Source organism: Marmota flaviventris, chromosome 17 (assembly GCF_047511675.1).
Source record: "Marmota flaviventris isolate mMarFla1 chromosome 17, mMarFla1.hap1, whole genome shotgun sequence".
NCBI lineage: Eukaryota > Metazoa > Chordata > Mammalia > Rodentia > Sciuridae > Marmota > Marmota flaviventris.
This window is the reverse complement of record NC_092514.1, coordinates 64,810,242-64,823,479: the sequence shown is the minus strand read 5'-3', so window position 1 is coordinate 64,823,479 and position 13,238 is coordinate 64,810,242. Positions and strand designations below refer to the sequence as shown.

Sequence of the window (13,238 nt, the reverse complement as noted above, 5' to 3'; positions counted from 1 at the left end):
TCTAGAGAGTCAGTGCTTATGAATAACTTCCTATATTTCAGAACTAAGATGGTGGGGGGGAAGAATTTTGAATTTAAATATCATTAATACAAAATTTGAAGATTTTAGCCTTAAAGCTACTTCAGGCATTATAGCAATTCGTTTGAAGTTATTTGCAGTTGTCATTCCTTAGTATGCATAGAGACTACACAAATTGTAGAGAGATTAACTCATTTGCATTTCTAGCCACACCTTGTAAAAATGTTTTAAATACTGTTCCATAGCTTCAATAAAAAGTGGCACCATGTAAGGACATCTTGCAATAGCATTTTAGTAAAGCAAGGCAATTTAGATGATTGAGAATTATTCCACTACACTGCAGTCGCACATACATCCTCTCCCATTACCGGAGAAAGCTTTGCTTTTCGTCTACAGTGCACTCCATTTCGCATGAGGCAGGAATTTGAGTGTGGATTCCAGGTGTTACCAAGTCACGAAACTCTCTTAACCCTGAACTATCTCATTAAAACTCCTTTCTTTCCAGCCACACAGGATTATTAAAATGATTAAATGAGATCATGTTTGTGATTTTAACATGTAAGGTAATATTCCTATAAAATTAAATTATGTAATTTGTTTATATGCCTATTCTTATCTAGCTTTCAGTACTGTGTAATCTATGAATTGAAAGTTTTTCCAATATCTTTCTTTATAATCTTTATATAAGCGGAGATGGGAACACAGTTCTTTAAAATATATGCCTGGGAAATAAGCATAATGTTAAAAACATGGCCTTTGGGGCATGAGAGTTGGGTGAAAATTCTGGCTTTATTATTTATTATTTGATCTCAAGCAAGTTGGTTAATTTCTTTTATGTTTCAGAATTTATAAATTTACTTATAAAATTATATCTATGGTCAGTGTTGTTGTAAAGAATAAAGTATTGTTAAGTGCCTATCTTAACATGATACCCAACGTGTAGACCTTCTAGTAGCTGCTAATTTTATTTGTATTAATGATATAAAATTCTTACCATTTCTTTGAAAAACACATGTGCTCTGATTTCTACTGTTGTCATCTGTGTGCTAACTAACCTGTGGTCATTATAAAATGTGCACTTTTGGATTTGTTCTGTTCTAAAGGTGGTGATGAAGCATAATGCTGTAATAGAACATTTAAAACAGAAAAAGACCATGACTCCAGCTGAAAGAGAAGAGAATCAAAGGTAGGGAGAAACACAGGGCCTCCTTCTGTGTTGGTCTCTTCTCTTTAGCCTGTATACACACAAGCGTTCTTATTTTGTATTTGTCTTGATTGAAGTTCATTAACTGAGAACACTTGGCACTAATAGTTGTGCATAATGGGTTTGAGTCACTCTTTGAAGCTTTGCAGTCACAGAAAGTTTGCGTATCACCTGTAGGGACATAGAAGACTCATGTCTTAAACCTTGCAGGTTAAAACGCCCAGCATTACATAGGTTGTATATTTTTCTCTAGAATGATTGTCTGTAACCAGGTGATGAAGTATATTTTGGATAAGATAGATAAAGAAGAAAAACAGGCAGCCAAAAAACGGAAGCGTGAGGAGAGTGTGGAACAGAAACGGAGCAAGCAGAATGCTACCAAGCTCTCTGCTCTGCTCTTCAAACACAAAGAGCAACTCAAAGCCGAAATCCTGAAAAAGAGAGCACTCCTAGACAAAGATCTGCAAATTGAAGTGCAGGTAAGAGGGTGTATGTATCCTTTACCTTTATGTTCAGTATTTAGTGTCTCATGCTATTCTTTTTGCCTTGAATTTCTGATTAAGCCTAAAGTTTCCACTTACTTTCTTGAATTTACATTCATGTATTTGGAGTACATCAAGTAAAAAAGGCATACGTATCTTTTGAAACAATAGAGCTTTTCTAAGTGTATTTTTATATCATATTCTCTGACTGGCCACTCTGAGAGATTAATTCACTGATTAAAATATTTTAGATCTCTGTTGAGAATAGCTTTTATAATCTATAACATCATCCTGCCAAAAGTTATTGGGACCCAAGTCCCACAAGAAAGATCTGACAGTACTGCAAAATAATGATAAGTATGAAAAACAAACTGTGACCATTTAAATTAAAAAGATAATTTTCCCCTAACTTGTTAACTAATTCTGAAAGTGTTGCTGATCTACTGTTTTCTTGGGGAATTTATTGAAAATGGAAGAGGGCATTTGAATATTTATGCATACGGACACAGCTATTTCCTCCTTTTTGTTGCACTCTCATGACAGGGGAACAGTCATGCACAGCTTTTTAAAAGACAAGTAGGCGATCTAAAACATCTCATAAAATGTATAGTTTTGGGTGAGAAATACAAGGAAAATATCCACCAGACCAGTGGGCAACGTTACATAACTGTTACATCTTCCCTCTAAAGTCAGAAACCAGGCAATGGTGCCAGCAGCCAGCATTATTAGTTAACATCTCTGGAAGTTCTGGCTAATGTGTTAGGTCAAGAGAAAGAAACAAGAGGCAAAGATTGGAAGAAAGTGGACAATGTTTGTTATTATGTGTGACTTGAGTATTACATTGAAACCCCAAGTTTCTTAATTGTTTTTTTTTTTTCCTTTTTCATACTGGCAGTTGAACCCAGGGCTCTCAACCACTTAGCCATGGTCACAGCCCCCATCCCCCCCCCCTTTTTTTTTTTTTTTGAGGAAGAATCTCACTGAATTACCTAGGTTAGTGTTGAACTTAAGATCCTGCTGGGTGCGGTGGCACACTCCTGTAATCCCAGTGGCCCTGGAGGCTGACACAGGAGGATTGTGAGTTCAAAGCCAGCCTCAGCAACTTTGAGGCACTAAGCCACTCAGTGAGACCCTGTCTCTAAATAAAATACAAAATAGGGCTGGGGATGAGGCTCAATGGTTGAGTGCCCCTGAGTTCAATCCCCAGTATCAAAAAAAAAAAAAAAAAGTATGTTACAAAACAGTGTAATTAGTGTGATGTTGATTCATACAACTAGTATTAAAATTTAAGGTGCAGCTGGGTTGGTGGACTACACCTATAATCCCAGCAACTCAGTAGCTGAGCCAGGTCCTAAACAACTTAGGGAGACCCTGTCTCAAAGTTTTAAAAAAGGCTTGGAAAAATGCATGTTTCGTGTCCCCCATTATAGGTATCAAAGAGAATAGTTCTTGCCATCCAACAAATCCCGTGCTTTGTCTTTTTTATTCCTCTGCCTTTCCAACTCTGCTTGTGTTTTTCTTTTTTCTTTCTTTCTTTCTTTTTTTTAAATTTTTTTCCCTTTAGCTATAGGTGGATAACAATTCCTTTATTTTATTTATTTATTTTTATGTGATGCTGAGGATCGAACCCCAGTGCCTCCCACCTGCTAGGCAAGTCCTCTACCACTGAGCTACAACCCCAGCCCCTACTTGTGTTTTTGATAAAATATTTATTGTTTATCTTTGACAGAACTCAAATCTTTATTTAGCTCTTCAAATGTGGTAGACACATGTAATTTTTTTTTTTTTTTCTTCCTGATACCAGGGATTCAACTCGGGCTCTCAACCACTGAACCACATCCCCAGCCCTATTTTGTACTTTATTTAGAGACAGGGTCTCACTGAGTTGCTTAGTGCCTCAACATTGCTGAGGCTGGCTTTGAACTCGTGATTCTCCTACCTTAGCCTCCCAAGTCCCTGGGATAGCAGGCACGGGTGGCCACTGCGCCTGGCCACATGTAAATTTTTGTCAGTTTGTTTTATAAAATTAATTTTATTTGCAGTAAGTAAATTTAGGTTCTGCTATTGATTTTGTTGGTTGCCTTTTTTCATAGGTAACCTGTTTTCATTTTTTGGCAAATATTTGAGTGTTGCAGGCTCATCCTGAGTCAGAGGAGTTGGGCTTTTGCTTCCTCCCTTGAAGCCCAGGCTCACTCTGCCAACTTTGGCTTCCAGCAGGAAGCCTGCTCACAGCATCCAGTCCCAGGAGGCATTTTTAGGGCCTGTTCCCTGCTGTGGATTGGGTGCCACTTCCTGGTTCTGAACCTGGAGCCCAACAGGCCTACAGTTTTATCCCTGCTTAGTTTACGTGTCCCTGTCCAGCGAGTTGTCTCTGTTTTATTCAGGCATAAGTATTTGCTCTTCTTAATATTTTGTTGCCGAGTTTATGTAAGTTTAGACAATTAATCTCAAGTACATTTTTTCTGTCTTTTTAAATACAGAAGGTTTGTTGAGTTAGCCACACCACTTATGTTCTCACTTCCAGACTGTCTCTAGACTCTCCAGAGAAAATGGATTCATTGCATAAACCATGCAGTTTTATTTGATGGAGTTTTCCTGTGTATTTTAGCTTCCCAAGGTACTAACATCATGATTGTTACTAATGTACCTTAGGGCGTGGAGGCAGGTGGTGCGCAGAGGTAAAAAGTACAGGGTAGATTGCTGTGTTGTTTTTCCCAGACTCATGGACCTTTTCTTCAGGGAAATCCTTGAAACTAACTCCCTCCCTCCCTCTTTCCTTTTCCTCCCTCCCTCTCTTGCTCCCTCCCTCCCTTCCTTCCTTTCTTATAGACCTCTCTTTTCATGATGTCTCTGCTTTATTTTTTCTTACTTATTTGTTTTTTATTTGAATAGTACTGGGGGTTTAACCCAGGGACACTTACACAACTGATTACTCCCCAGCCCTTTTTATTTTTTACTTTTGAGACATGATCTCTCTTAAGTTGCTGAGGCTGGCCTCAAACTTGAATTCTCCCACCTCAGCCTCCTGAGTAGCTAGGATTGCAGGTGTGCACCACCGTACATGGCAAAGTGTTTGTTTTAAAATCTATAAAACTTCTGTAAATCCAGGAATTCATTTAAATTACCAGTTAGAGCACCTTCTTTTGTTCATTTTGCTCTGGGGAAGCTAGTCTGTGTCTTTAGAATTTAAGCAAAATTACTATAATAGCAAAAAATGGGAACAGAAGAAGTAATGAACAACATACAGCCACTGCGAGTCAGTGTTGGGCTTTCTGCGCTTCTCAACTATTCCATCATGAATAAGAGATTCAAGAGTCTCCCACTCTGTAAACCTTTAATACCTAGAATAACCTCAAACATTTATTAGTATTTTTAAAAGAATAATTCATCTCAGTATAGCTCTAAGATCAATGCGATAGTTTTTTTTTTTTTTTTTTAAGGAGGGAAAAAGTCATTCAGGCTTCTGTAGAAAAATTTTCAAAGTAAATGTGAGTTATCTAGGACTGGGGGTGTGACTCAGTGGCAGAGCGCTTGTCTGGGACATGTGAGGCTCTGGGTTCCATCCTCAGCACCACATAAAAATAAATAAAATAAAGGTATCGTGTCCATCTACAACTAAAAAATATTTTTAAAAAAAGAAAGAAAGAAAAAAGAAATGTGAGCTATCTAAGTTGTTGACCTGAAAGCCTAAAAGTTTTTTAAAGGAAAACAACAAAAAATGTGTTCAGAGTGTTTTTGATATTTTAAATTATTGTGGAAATTTATAAATGTCTCAGATTTTAAAGGATTTTCTTGTTCATGGCTGTGGTTATTTGCGCTGTGTTTTTGTAGTTGCTGATTGCAGTGGTCTTTTCTCTGGGTAACATAATTTGCTTTACTCTTCATCCTGGACAGCAGAGTTGTGTGCAGGGAGTAATGTTTCATGTGAAAAAGTCAAGATTTTAATTCATGGCAAAACTCATACTGCAAAAACAGCATCTTTTGTTTTTAGCTTCCCTGGATCTTAAGTGAGCTCATTCAATCTCATTCACTTTGTGCTGATCAGAGTGCATTTGAGTCTCATGTTCTGTCCACATTCTGTCTCCCTGTAAGGACAAGAATGCGTACAGATAAAAAACACAATACCTTAAGCAACCACTGAGTACCTGGACAGGACAAGGGCTGGCTGGTGGGGGCGTTCTTTCTAGGCATTTGCTTATCTTTCTGATTTCCCTCCTAGTAGCTTTCTTTGTTTTGTATTTCTGGGCTTAAGATATAGCAAGAAGACTCTTAGAATTACTGAAACTGTCACATCAGACTGAACTTGAGCTATTGCAGAAGTGGGGTCATGTAGCACCACCTGGCTAGGTCATGCCTATACATAATTCTAACGATCCTCTTACGTTGTCTTTAATTGACAACAGGAAGAGCTGAGGAGAGATCTGAAAATGAAGAAGGAGAAGGAAATGATGCAGGCTGTGCAGGCCAGTGCAGTGGCAGCACCCTCTCCGCCAGCATCGGTGGCCACAGCACCCCCAGCCCCTCCACCCTCACCTCCCGCAGCGCCCCCTCCGCAGCAGCAGCACTCGGCCTTGCTCCCCACGCCCCCACTGCCTGCAGCTTCCCAGAAAAGGAAGCGGGAAGAGGAGAGAGACTCCAGCTCAAAGTCCAAGAAGAAGAAAATGATTTCTACTACCTCAAAGGAAACGAAGAAGGACACAAAGCTTTACTGTATCTGTAAAACGCCTTATGATGAATCTAAGTGAGTAGATTTTTGAACTCTAGTTTCTATTCTTTAAAGTTTAGCTGTTAAATTGACAGTTTTGAAGAAAATGTGTGTATTGGTAACACTATAAATGAAAATAATCGATTGTAAGGATAATAATGTTTCCTCTCTGATCTTACATATGATATTTTAACTCTGACACTAGTAAAGTAAAATTTGCTATTTCTCGTTTATGAGTCTTGTGTCCTTCGTTATATTCTTTTCTGTCAAAAACGAGCTTTTTGTTGCTCCTTTGCTTCCTCCTATTTGCTCTGAATTAACTCCAAATCCATCAGTAATCTTTTGGAGGAAGTGTATTACTATCGATGCCCAGAACCAAGAAGGTCCTTTCTGGAGTCTGAATATGACTGGTTCAAGAGGCTTCAAATTTGAGTGGTTCCCTTTTTTTTTATTTTTTTCTTTTAAGCAATTCTCCTTTTTTTAAAATATTGGAATTCTACAACATAAAATTTTTGTCAAAGTTCCAAACACCTTATTGAGAACAAAAGTCAGAAAATTTTATAAAAGAAAAGTTCCTTTTAAAGCTGAGTATGGTGGCACTTGCCTGCACCCAAGACTCAGGAGGCTGAGCTGGGAAGATCCCTTGAGTCCAGGAGCTCAAGACCAGCCTGGGCAGTAGAGACCCCGTCTAAAAAAAAAAACAAAAAATGTTTCTTTTACCCATTCTTCAAGCATAAGACTCAAAAATTTGATAACCATGGCAGCTGGAAGCTGTTTTTGACAGTAGGGTGACTTGTATTTGATAATATAAGCAAGACTTTAGAGACAGAAATCGATAAATTTAGTTTTTCTTTTTTTGTCATTACTATCATTAAATATTTAATTTTTATTTTGAACATTAAAACATAAGCCAGTTTTTAAAGCTACAATTAACCACAGTATTTTTTTTTTACAGTGCCAAAAAGTTTGATTATGCTTTAAAAAAAAATGATCATTTAGAATTAGAATTGTTTAATAATGTCTACCTTAAGTGGGTGTCTGACCAATATGTAGGATAGACAGTGGTCTCTTAATGATGACTGGGTGACAGCACTGTGGCTGCTGCAGTGCTGCTGGGCTGCGTTGTCATCTGTCCGCCAACACCAGATGAACACTTTTGTGTTGAGTTAAATACACTTCAGTTTAGGCATCTTCACTTTTCATTGTCGTACCTCATTAGAAATTATACATAGTCTATAAAGTGGAACACTATTAACTGATTTTTCCCTCCGTTTGGTATAAGTGTGCCTCACTTTAAGCAAAACCTACTAAATGATTCCCTCAACAAAACAGAACATGAGTTACTTTCTTTATAAAAAGATCTGCTTATGGAATTTCTTTAAATAATAAGGGTTCTTTGGCCTGTTTAAAATATTCAAATCATAGAAATTAATTTCATACACAATTTTTTTGGGATAACTGAGTTGCATAAAATGAGGTGCACATGTACGTGTGCTCATTCTACTGAGATTGCCTCATTATTTTGTGGATATTTCATATTTTTTAGTTTGTCATCATTAACATTTCAGTATACCTGGTTTGTTCATTCCCTGTTCTAGTTGGAATAAGTTTTTTTTTTTTTTTAAGGAGTATTTCCTAATTTCTCAAACCTCCCTGGTTTGAGAATCTAGTGAAAGTAACTAAAAATTGAAATTCATGCATAGCCTGTAATCCCAGCTACTCAGGAGTCTAAGGCAAGTGTGGCAGTTTGAGACCAGTCTGGGCAATTTAGCCAGACCTTGTCTCAAAAAATTAAAAGGGTTGGGGATGTAGCTCAGTGGTAAAGTACCCCTAGGTACATTCCCTATTACTGAAAAGAAAGTTGAAATTCAAGTCCTGATCTTACTTGGAGAACAGATAGCCTACCACATTGAAGAGACAACATAGAGAAATGCCTCAGAAGGTATTTCTGGTAATAGGATAAGCCACACAGCTGCGTGTTATTCCCTCGTATTTGTGAAGCAGGTCAGTTTGAAACTTGAAGACCCATTTCCACTCTTCTAGGTGAATTTACCAAGAAATGTCTTGGTAGAAAGAAAGGTTGTCAGTGGTGTCAGCACGGCCAGTCTGGTTCTCTGTGACTCACATTAACTGACTTTGGCATGGCGTTGCAGCAGAGCGCCTGTCAACACTTTGTTAGAGACACTTTGATGTTTGTCATTAGGGTGCCTAATTACAAAACCTTGAGGTTGCCTACCGTTACATACCCATACAGCCTCAGCTTGCCAGATACCGTAGGGCCTCCTCAGCTTCCACATAACTGTTCTACATCATTCTCCCTGCTGTGTGTCCCTGGTTTTGAGTTGAAGCAAGCAGTTCCTTCAGCACTCCTTACCAGTTAACTAACCAGGAGCTCTGCACATAGTCACATACATTGTATTAACTGCAGAACTGGCCCAAGTCATCTTTTATGAAAGGTGACTTTTAATTAGATTAATGCCAACATTTATTTAGGAAACTTGGCAAAAAGTGAATTACTACATGTACCTTTTTAGTTTTCTTCTTCATATCATGTTTTGACCATTTATCTTCTGCACCTGGCTGACCTTGCATGTTCCTTGTAGTGTAACTTTTACTTGGTGTTTGCGCTTTGCTTTGTTTTCAAATTTAAATTGTGAGATACATTTTCAAACCTATCTAAGAAATAGCCCTGATATTGAAATGGCTTCTGTGGAATAGGTTTGACAGATGTAAGTCTTCGATTCTTTGGCTTTGGTTTTTGTGCCTGTTTTAGTTTTACACACATTCATTAAGAGGAAGACATTACCATCAGTGTGTTGTTTATTTTTTCAAATTCCAGTATGTTTTTAAAGACCCATATTTCACTAAACAGTGTGCTTGTTGAAATTGATGTGAGTGACCTTATGTTTTCACACTTGATACAGTGTCAGATGCTGTAGCTTGCCAGGGTTAGCATGGTTGGATTTAGGGTGTTTAGCTGACTCATTGCAGAAAGTTATCCTGTAAGAAAAGTGAATCAGGGCCGGGAAGACAGATTTAAGTACCATGCAGCTCAAAATGACAATTACATTGTCATTTTCATTGTGAATACTTTTAGGTTCTATATTGGCTGTGATCTTTGTACTAACTGGTATCATGGAGAATGTGTTGGCATCACAGAAAAGGAGGCTAAGAAAATGGATGTGTACATCTGTAATGATTGTAAACGGGCACAAGAGGGCAGCAGTGAGGAATTGTACTGTATCTGCAGAACACCTTATGATGAGTCACAGTGAGTTCTGATAAGACCATCATATTTAATAACTTAGGAAGCCAAATTGCTCTGACTGGTTATTTATTTATTTTAAAATAAAAAGCAAGATATTTTGCTGCATATATTATACACTTACAATACAAATTCCTTTCCAATTTTTTTTTCTATTTTTCCCTCTTTACCTCCCCTTTGAAATTTATGTTGCTTCATAGTGAATGCTTGAGATGCATTGGGGAAAATGTGGTTTAATGGCAGATTTGATTCTTCAATATGTAACATAGAAATTAATGAGATTAAAATAGCCTGATTTGTTTGGACTTTATCAGTGTTTGATATGGTGGTTTATTGTAGGTTAGAAATGCTAATTTGGGTACAAGCTCTGAGACTCTGTTATTAGCTTATAGGATTTTGAACACCCATTTGATATGGTACTAGTTGAAAGATTTTGTGTTTTATTTTGTTTTGAGATTTAAAATCAATTAAATGTTTTATATTTTTCTTCAAATTGGTTCTTCAATATTACACAGTTCTCTTAATAAACTTTTACTGCTTGTTCTTAACATCAGAAATAGTAAATTAACACATTGGAATGTCAATCTCAAGAGTTTTAAAACAACCATAATACTAAAATTATTTTATACCCCAGGGTTTAGCACATTTTCGCTTGCATGTTTTATTGTTTTTAAAAGTAAATTAGAACCAATGTTATCCCATGTGTTTTGGTCTCACATTTCCATTTCGGATCTTACAGATTTTATATTGGCTGTGATCGGTGTCAGAATTGGTACCATGGGCGCTGTGTTGGCATCTTGCAAAGTGAGGCAGAGCTCATTGATGAGTATGTCTGTCCACAGTGCCAGTCGACAGAGGATGCCATGACAGTGCTCACGCCACTCACCGAGAAAGATTATGAGGGCTTGAAGAGGGTGCTGCGTTCCTTACAGGTGAGAAGCCACTGCGCCCAGCGTTGGAAAATGGAACCAACCTGCATGACTTTGGAAACATTTCTAGGGTTTGAACTTTTGATCTTCTGGTTCGTGGCTGTTTGCTGACTCCCAGCTCTTGGAGTGAAGAGCCTGATGGATGTCAGTCTTCCACATGTCAATGGCATGAGCTTCCCCACGGTTCCCGTATCTGCATCCCATCTCAGCTGATGTTTAGCTAACACTCTTAGTTAAAACAGCTAACTTGTTTTTAACGTAAATTCTATTCTTTTTATATTCTGCTGAGGATCTAACCCAGCGCCCCACACATGCCAGGCAAGCACTCTACCTCTGAGCCACAACCTCAGCCCCTTAAATTCAGTTCTTCAACAAAGTTTTATGTCATGGCCATAGGTTGGGAAGAATTTGGTTAAATTCTAGTTATCCCCCATTCCCTTGTTTAAAAAAAAAAAAGTAGGGGGAGATCTCCATGGTTTACAAGATTAGGGAGTACTGGAGAAGTATGAGTATACAGAGCATCAGATTGAAACTTTTCTTCTGTTGTAATCAGAATCACAGAAATTGGAAGAGCTGAAAGGAGAATCAGAGACTCGATATGTGGTTGAATGTTGTTTAACGTCACATCTTTACCACCTCATTACCCAGCAGTGGTAACCATTCAACACTTTGAACCCATCCACCCCAGCTTTACACAAGTGATTGCGTGCCAGCATCACTCCACTGGCAGGTCATCATGCAGAAGCCAGAGCACAGATGTCATGACTCCCAAGCTAGTGGTCTCCCCACACGCACCACCAAGGTCCTCCCACCAGCTTTGAGAGCCATTATTATAGAGTGTGCTCATCTTAGGTAACTTGTGACTAGAGTGGAAATCATCTGATCTCAATAATTTCATCTCAAATTCAAAACTGACTTTTACAATTTAAGGATTTTTTGGTATGGTAATTCACCTGAGAAACTGAAATAAAATTAGTATTCCTACCTGACAGTAATGATAACCTATTTTTTATTATAGGCTCATAAGATGGCCTGGCCTTTCCTTGAACCAGTAGACCCTAATGATGCACCAGATTATTATGGTGTTATTAAGGAACCTATGGGTAAGTACCTGAGTAGGATATGAAGTTTTTTCTGGAAATCTCAATAAATAGTTTTAATATCCATATAAAGTTCGTACATCATGAGGATATCTTGAGCAAGGGTGGTGGGAGTATAAATTGGTATGGTCACTCTAAAGGGTAAATTGGCAAGCTTAAACGTGTTTGCCCTTGAACCCAGCAATTTCATTTCTTAGGATTTATGTATGCACAAATGCTTATTCATTACAACAGTGCTTACAATTGTGAAAGCACTGGAAATGAAATGAATGACCATCAGCAGAGGAGTAACAAAATTCAATGATGTGAGTGGAGTATTATGCAGCTGTATGAAAGAATAAATGTCTAACCTTCTCCTCCTTTGCTGTCACCTCTTCCTCACATTTTCCTGAAGGAGAGCAAAGTTGATAGACCTGCAATAGAGATGCAAGAGAATATAGATTAATTTCTCATAAAAAATGACAATAAATAGTAGCTATAACTGACTGTATTAAGACAAACAGCTACAAGTGATTATTAAAAAGTAATGAATTTCTAAAAGAGATTACAAAAATTATAATAGATAAAAAGCTGCCAAAGGATTAGTTTCAGCTGATGGAAAAATTGTGCTCCAAAGCCATTGAAGCATTTTCTAAATGGGAAGGGTTTGTGTTTGGTGGCCACTTAAAAGAGGGAAAGTCAAGAAGAAGCAGTGGGACTTGGTTAGAACTGTCTCTGATAAGATGAGCACAGTCGCCTGTTGCTTGATGAGGAGGATGCATTAGGCAGTTTCACCACGGTGTGAACATCAGATCACACAAACCGAGAGGACCGACACCACTGGGAATTCTTTGCCGGTTACCTCCATGCTCTTGAATGTCAGATTAAAGGGGTTAAACACTGAACATACTTTGGGTTCATGTAGTCTTTGAGAAGAAATCCGGGATTGTTTGCTAAAATACATTAATAAATTCTAATAAAAATAATACATACTAATTGTAAAAAATTTAGGAAATAGAAAAAGAGACAGGGAATCCAAGAGTAAATGCAAATGTATTCCTGAGTCAGTCATTTTCAGAGCAGTAGTTTAGTATTTAATTAAATATACCTTAACTTTTTAATCAGAATTCTTTTCTTGAAGAACTAGGTTGTTTTTCTGTTCTTTTCCTCTCTCAGTTTTGTTATATATATGCTTCATAATATCATCTCTTCTGTAGGTACATGAAGACAATATAGCTCTCAAGACATGTTGTTAGAGGAAGAGAACATTATCAAACAGTACCTAGGTTTTAAGCAGTAAACAATTGTGTGTTAAAAGTACATGAATGTGTTTAGAAATGTCTGGACTGATACAAACTAAATTGAAAGTAGTAGTTTCCTCTGGAGTGTGCAGGAACCAACAGGAAAAATCAGCAATAGCTTTTGGTTTATGGGTTGGCACTGGGAATCAAACCCAGAAGTGTTTTACCACTGAGCCAGCTTTTTATTTATTTTTTATTTATTTTGAGGCAGGATCTTACCAAGTTGTTGAGGCTGGTCTTGAACATGCAATGCTC

At 37.7% G+C, this 13,238-nt stretch overlaps 1 protein-coding gene across 7 annotated transcripts in view; it reads left to right on the top strand.

Moving 5' to 3' along the window:
• Bptf (bromodomain PHD finger transcription factor) overlaps positions 1-13,238 on the top strand; it is a 130,384-nt gene that overhangs the window by 110,660 nt on the left and 6,486 nt on the right. For 4 of the 7 annotated variants that reach the window (XM_027946213.2, XM_027946211.2, XM_027946212.2 and 1 more), the window contains 5 exons: positions 1,122-1,204; positions 1,476-1,701; positions 6,108-6,445; positions 10,414-10,606; positions 11,622-11,706. In XM_027946213.2, the coding sequence (XP_027802014.2) occupies positions 1,122-1,204; positions 1,476-1,701; positions 6,108-6,445; positions 10,414-10,606; positions 11,622-11,706 (925 nt within the window). Of the gene's footprint in view, positions 1-1,121; positions 1,205-1,475; positions 1,702-6,107; positions 6,446-9,506; positions 9,681-10,413; positions 10,607-11,621; positions 11,707-13,238 lie in introns of all 7 variants that reach the window. The other 3 variants (XM_071603203.1, XM_071603201.1, XM_071603202.1) reach the window with 1 other exon arrangement.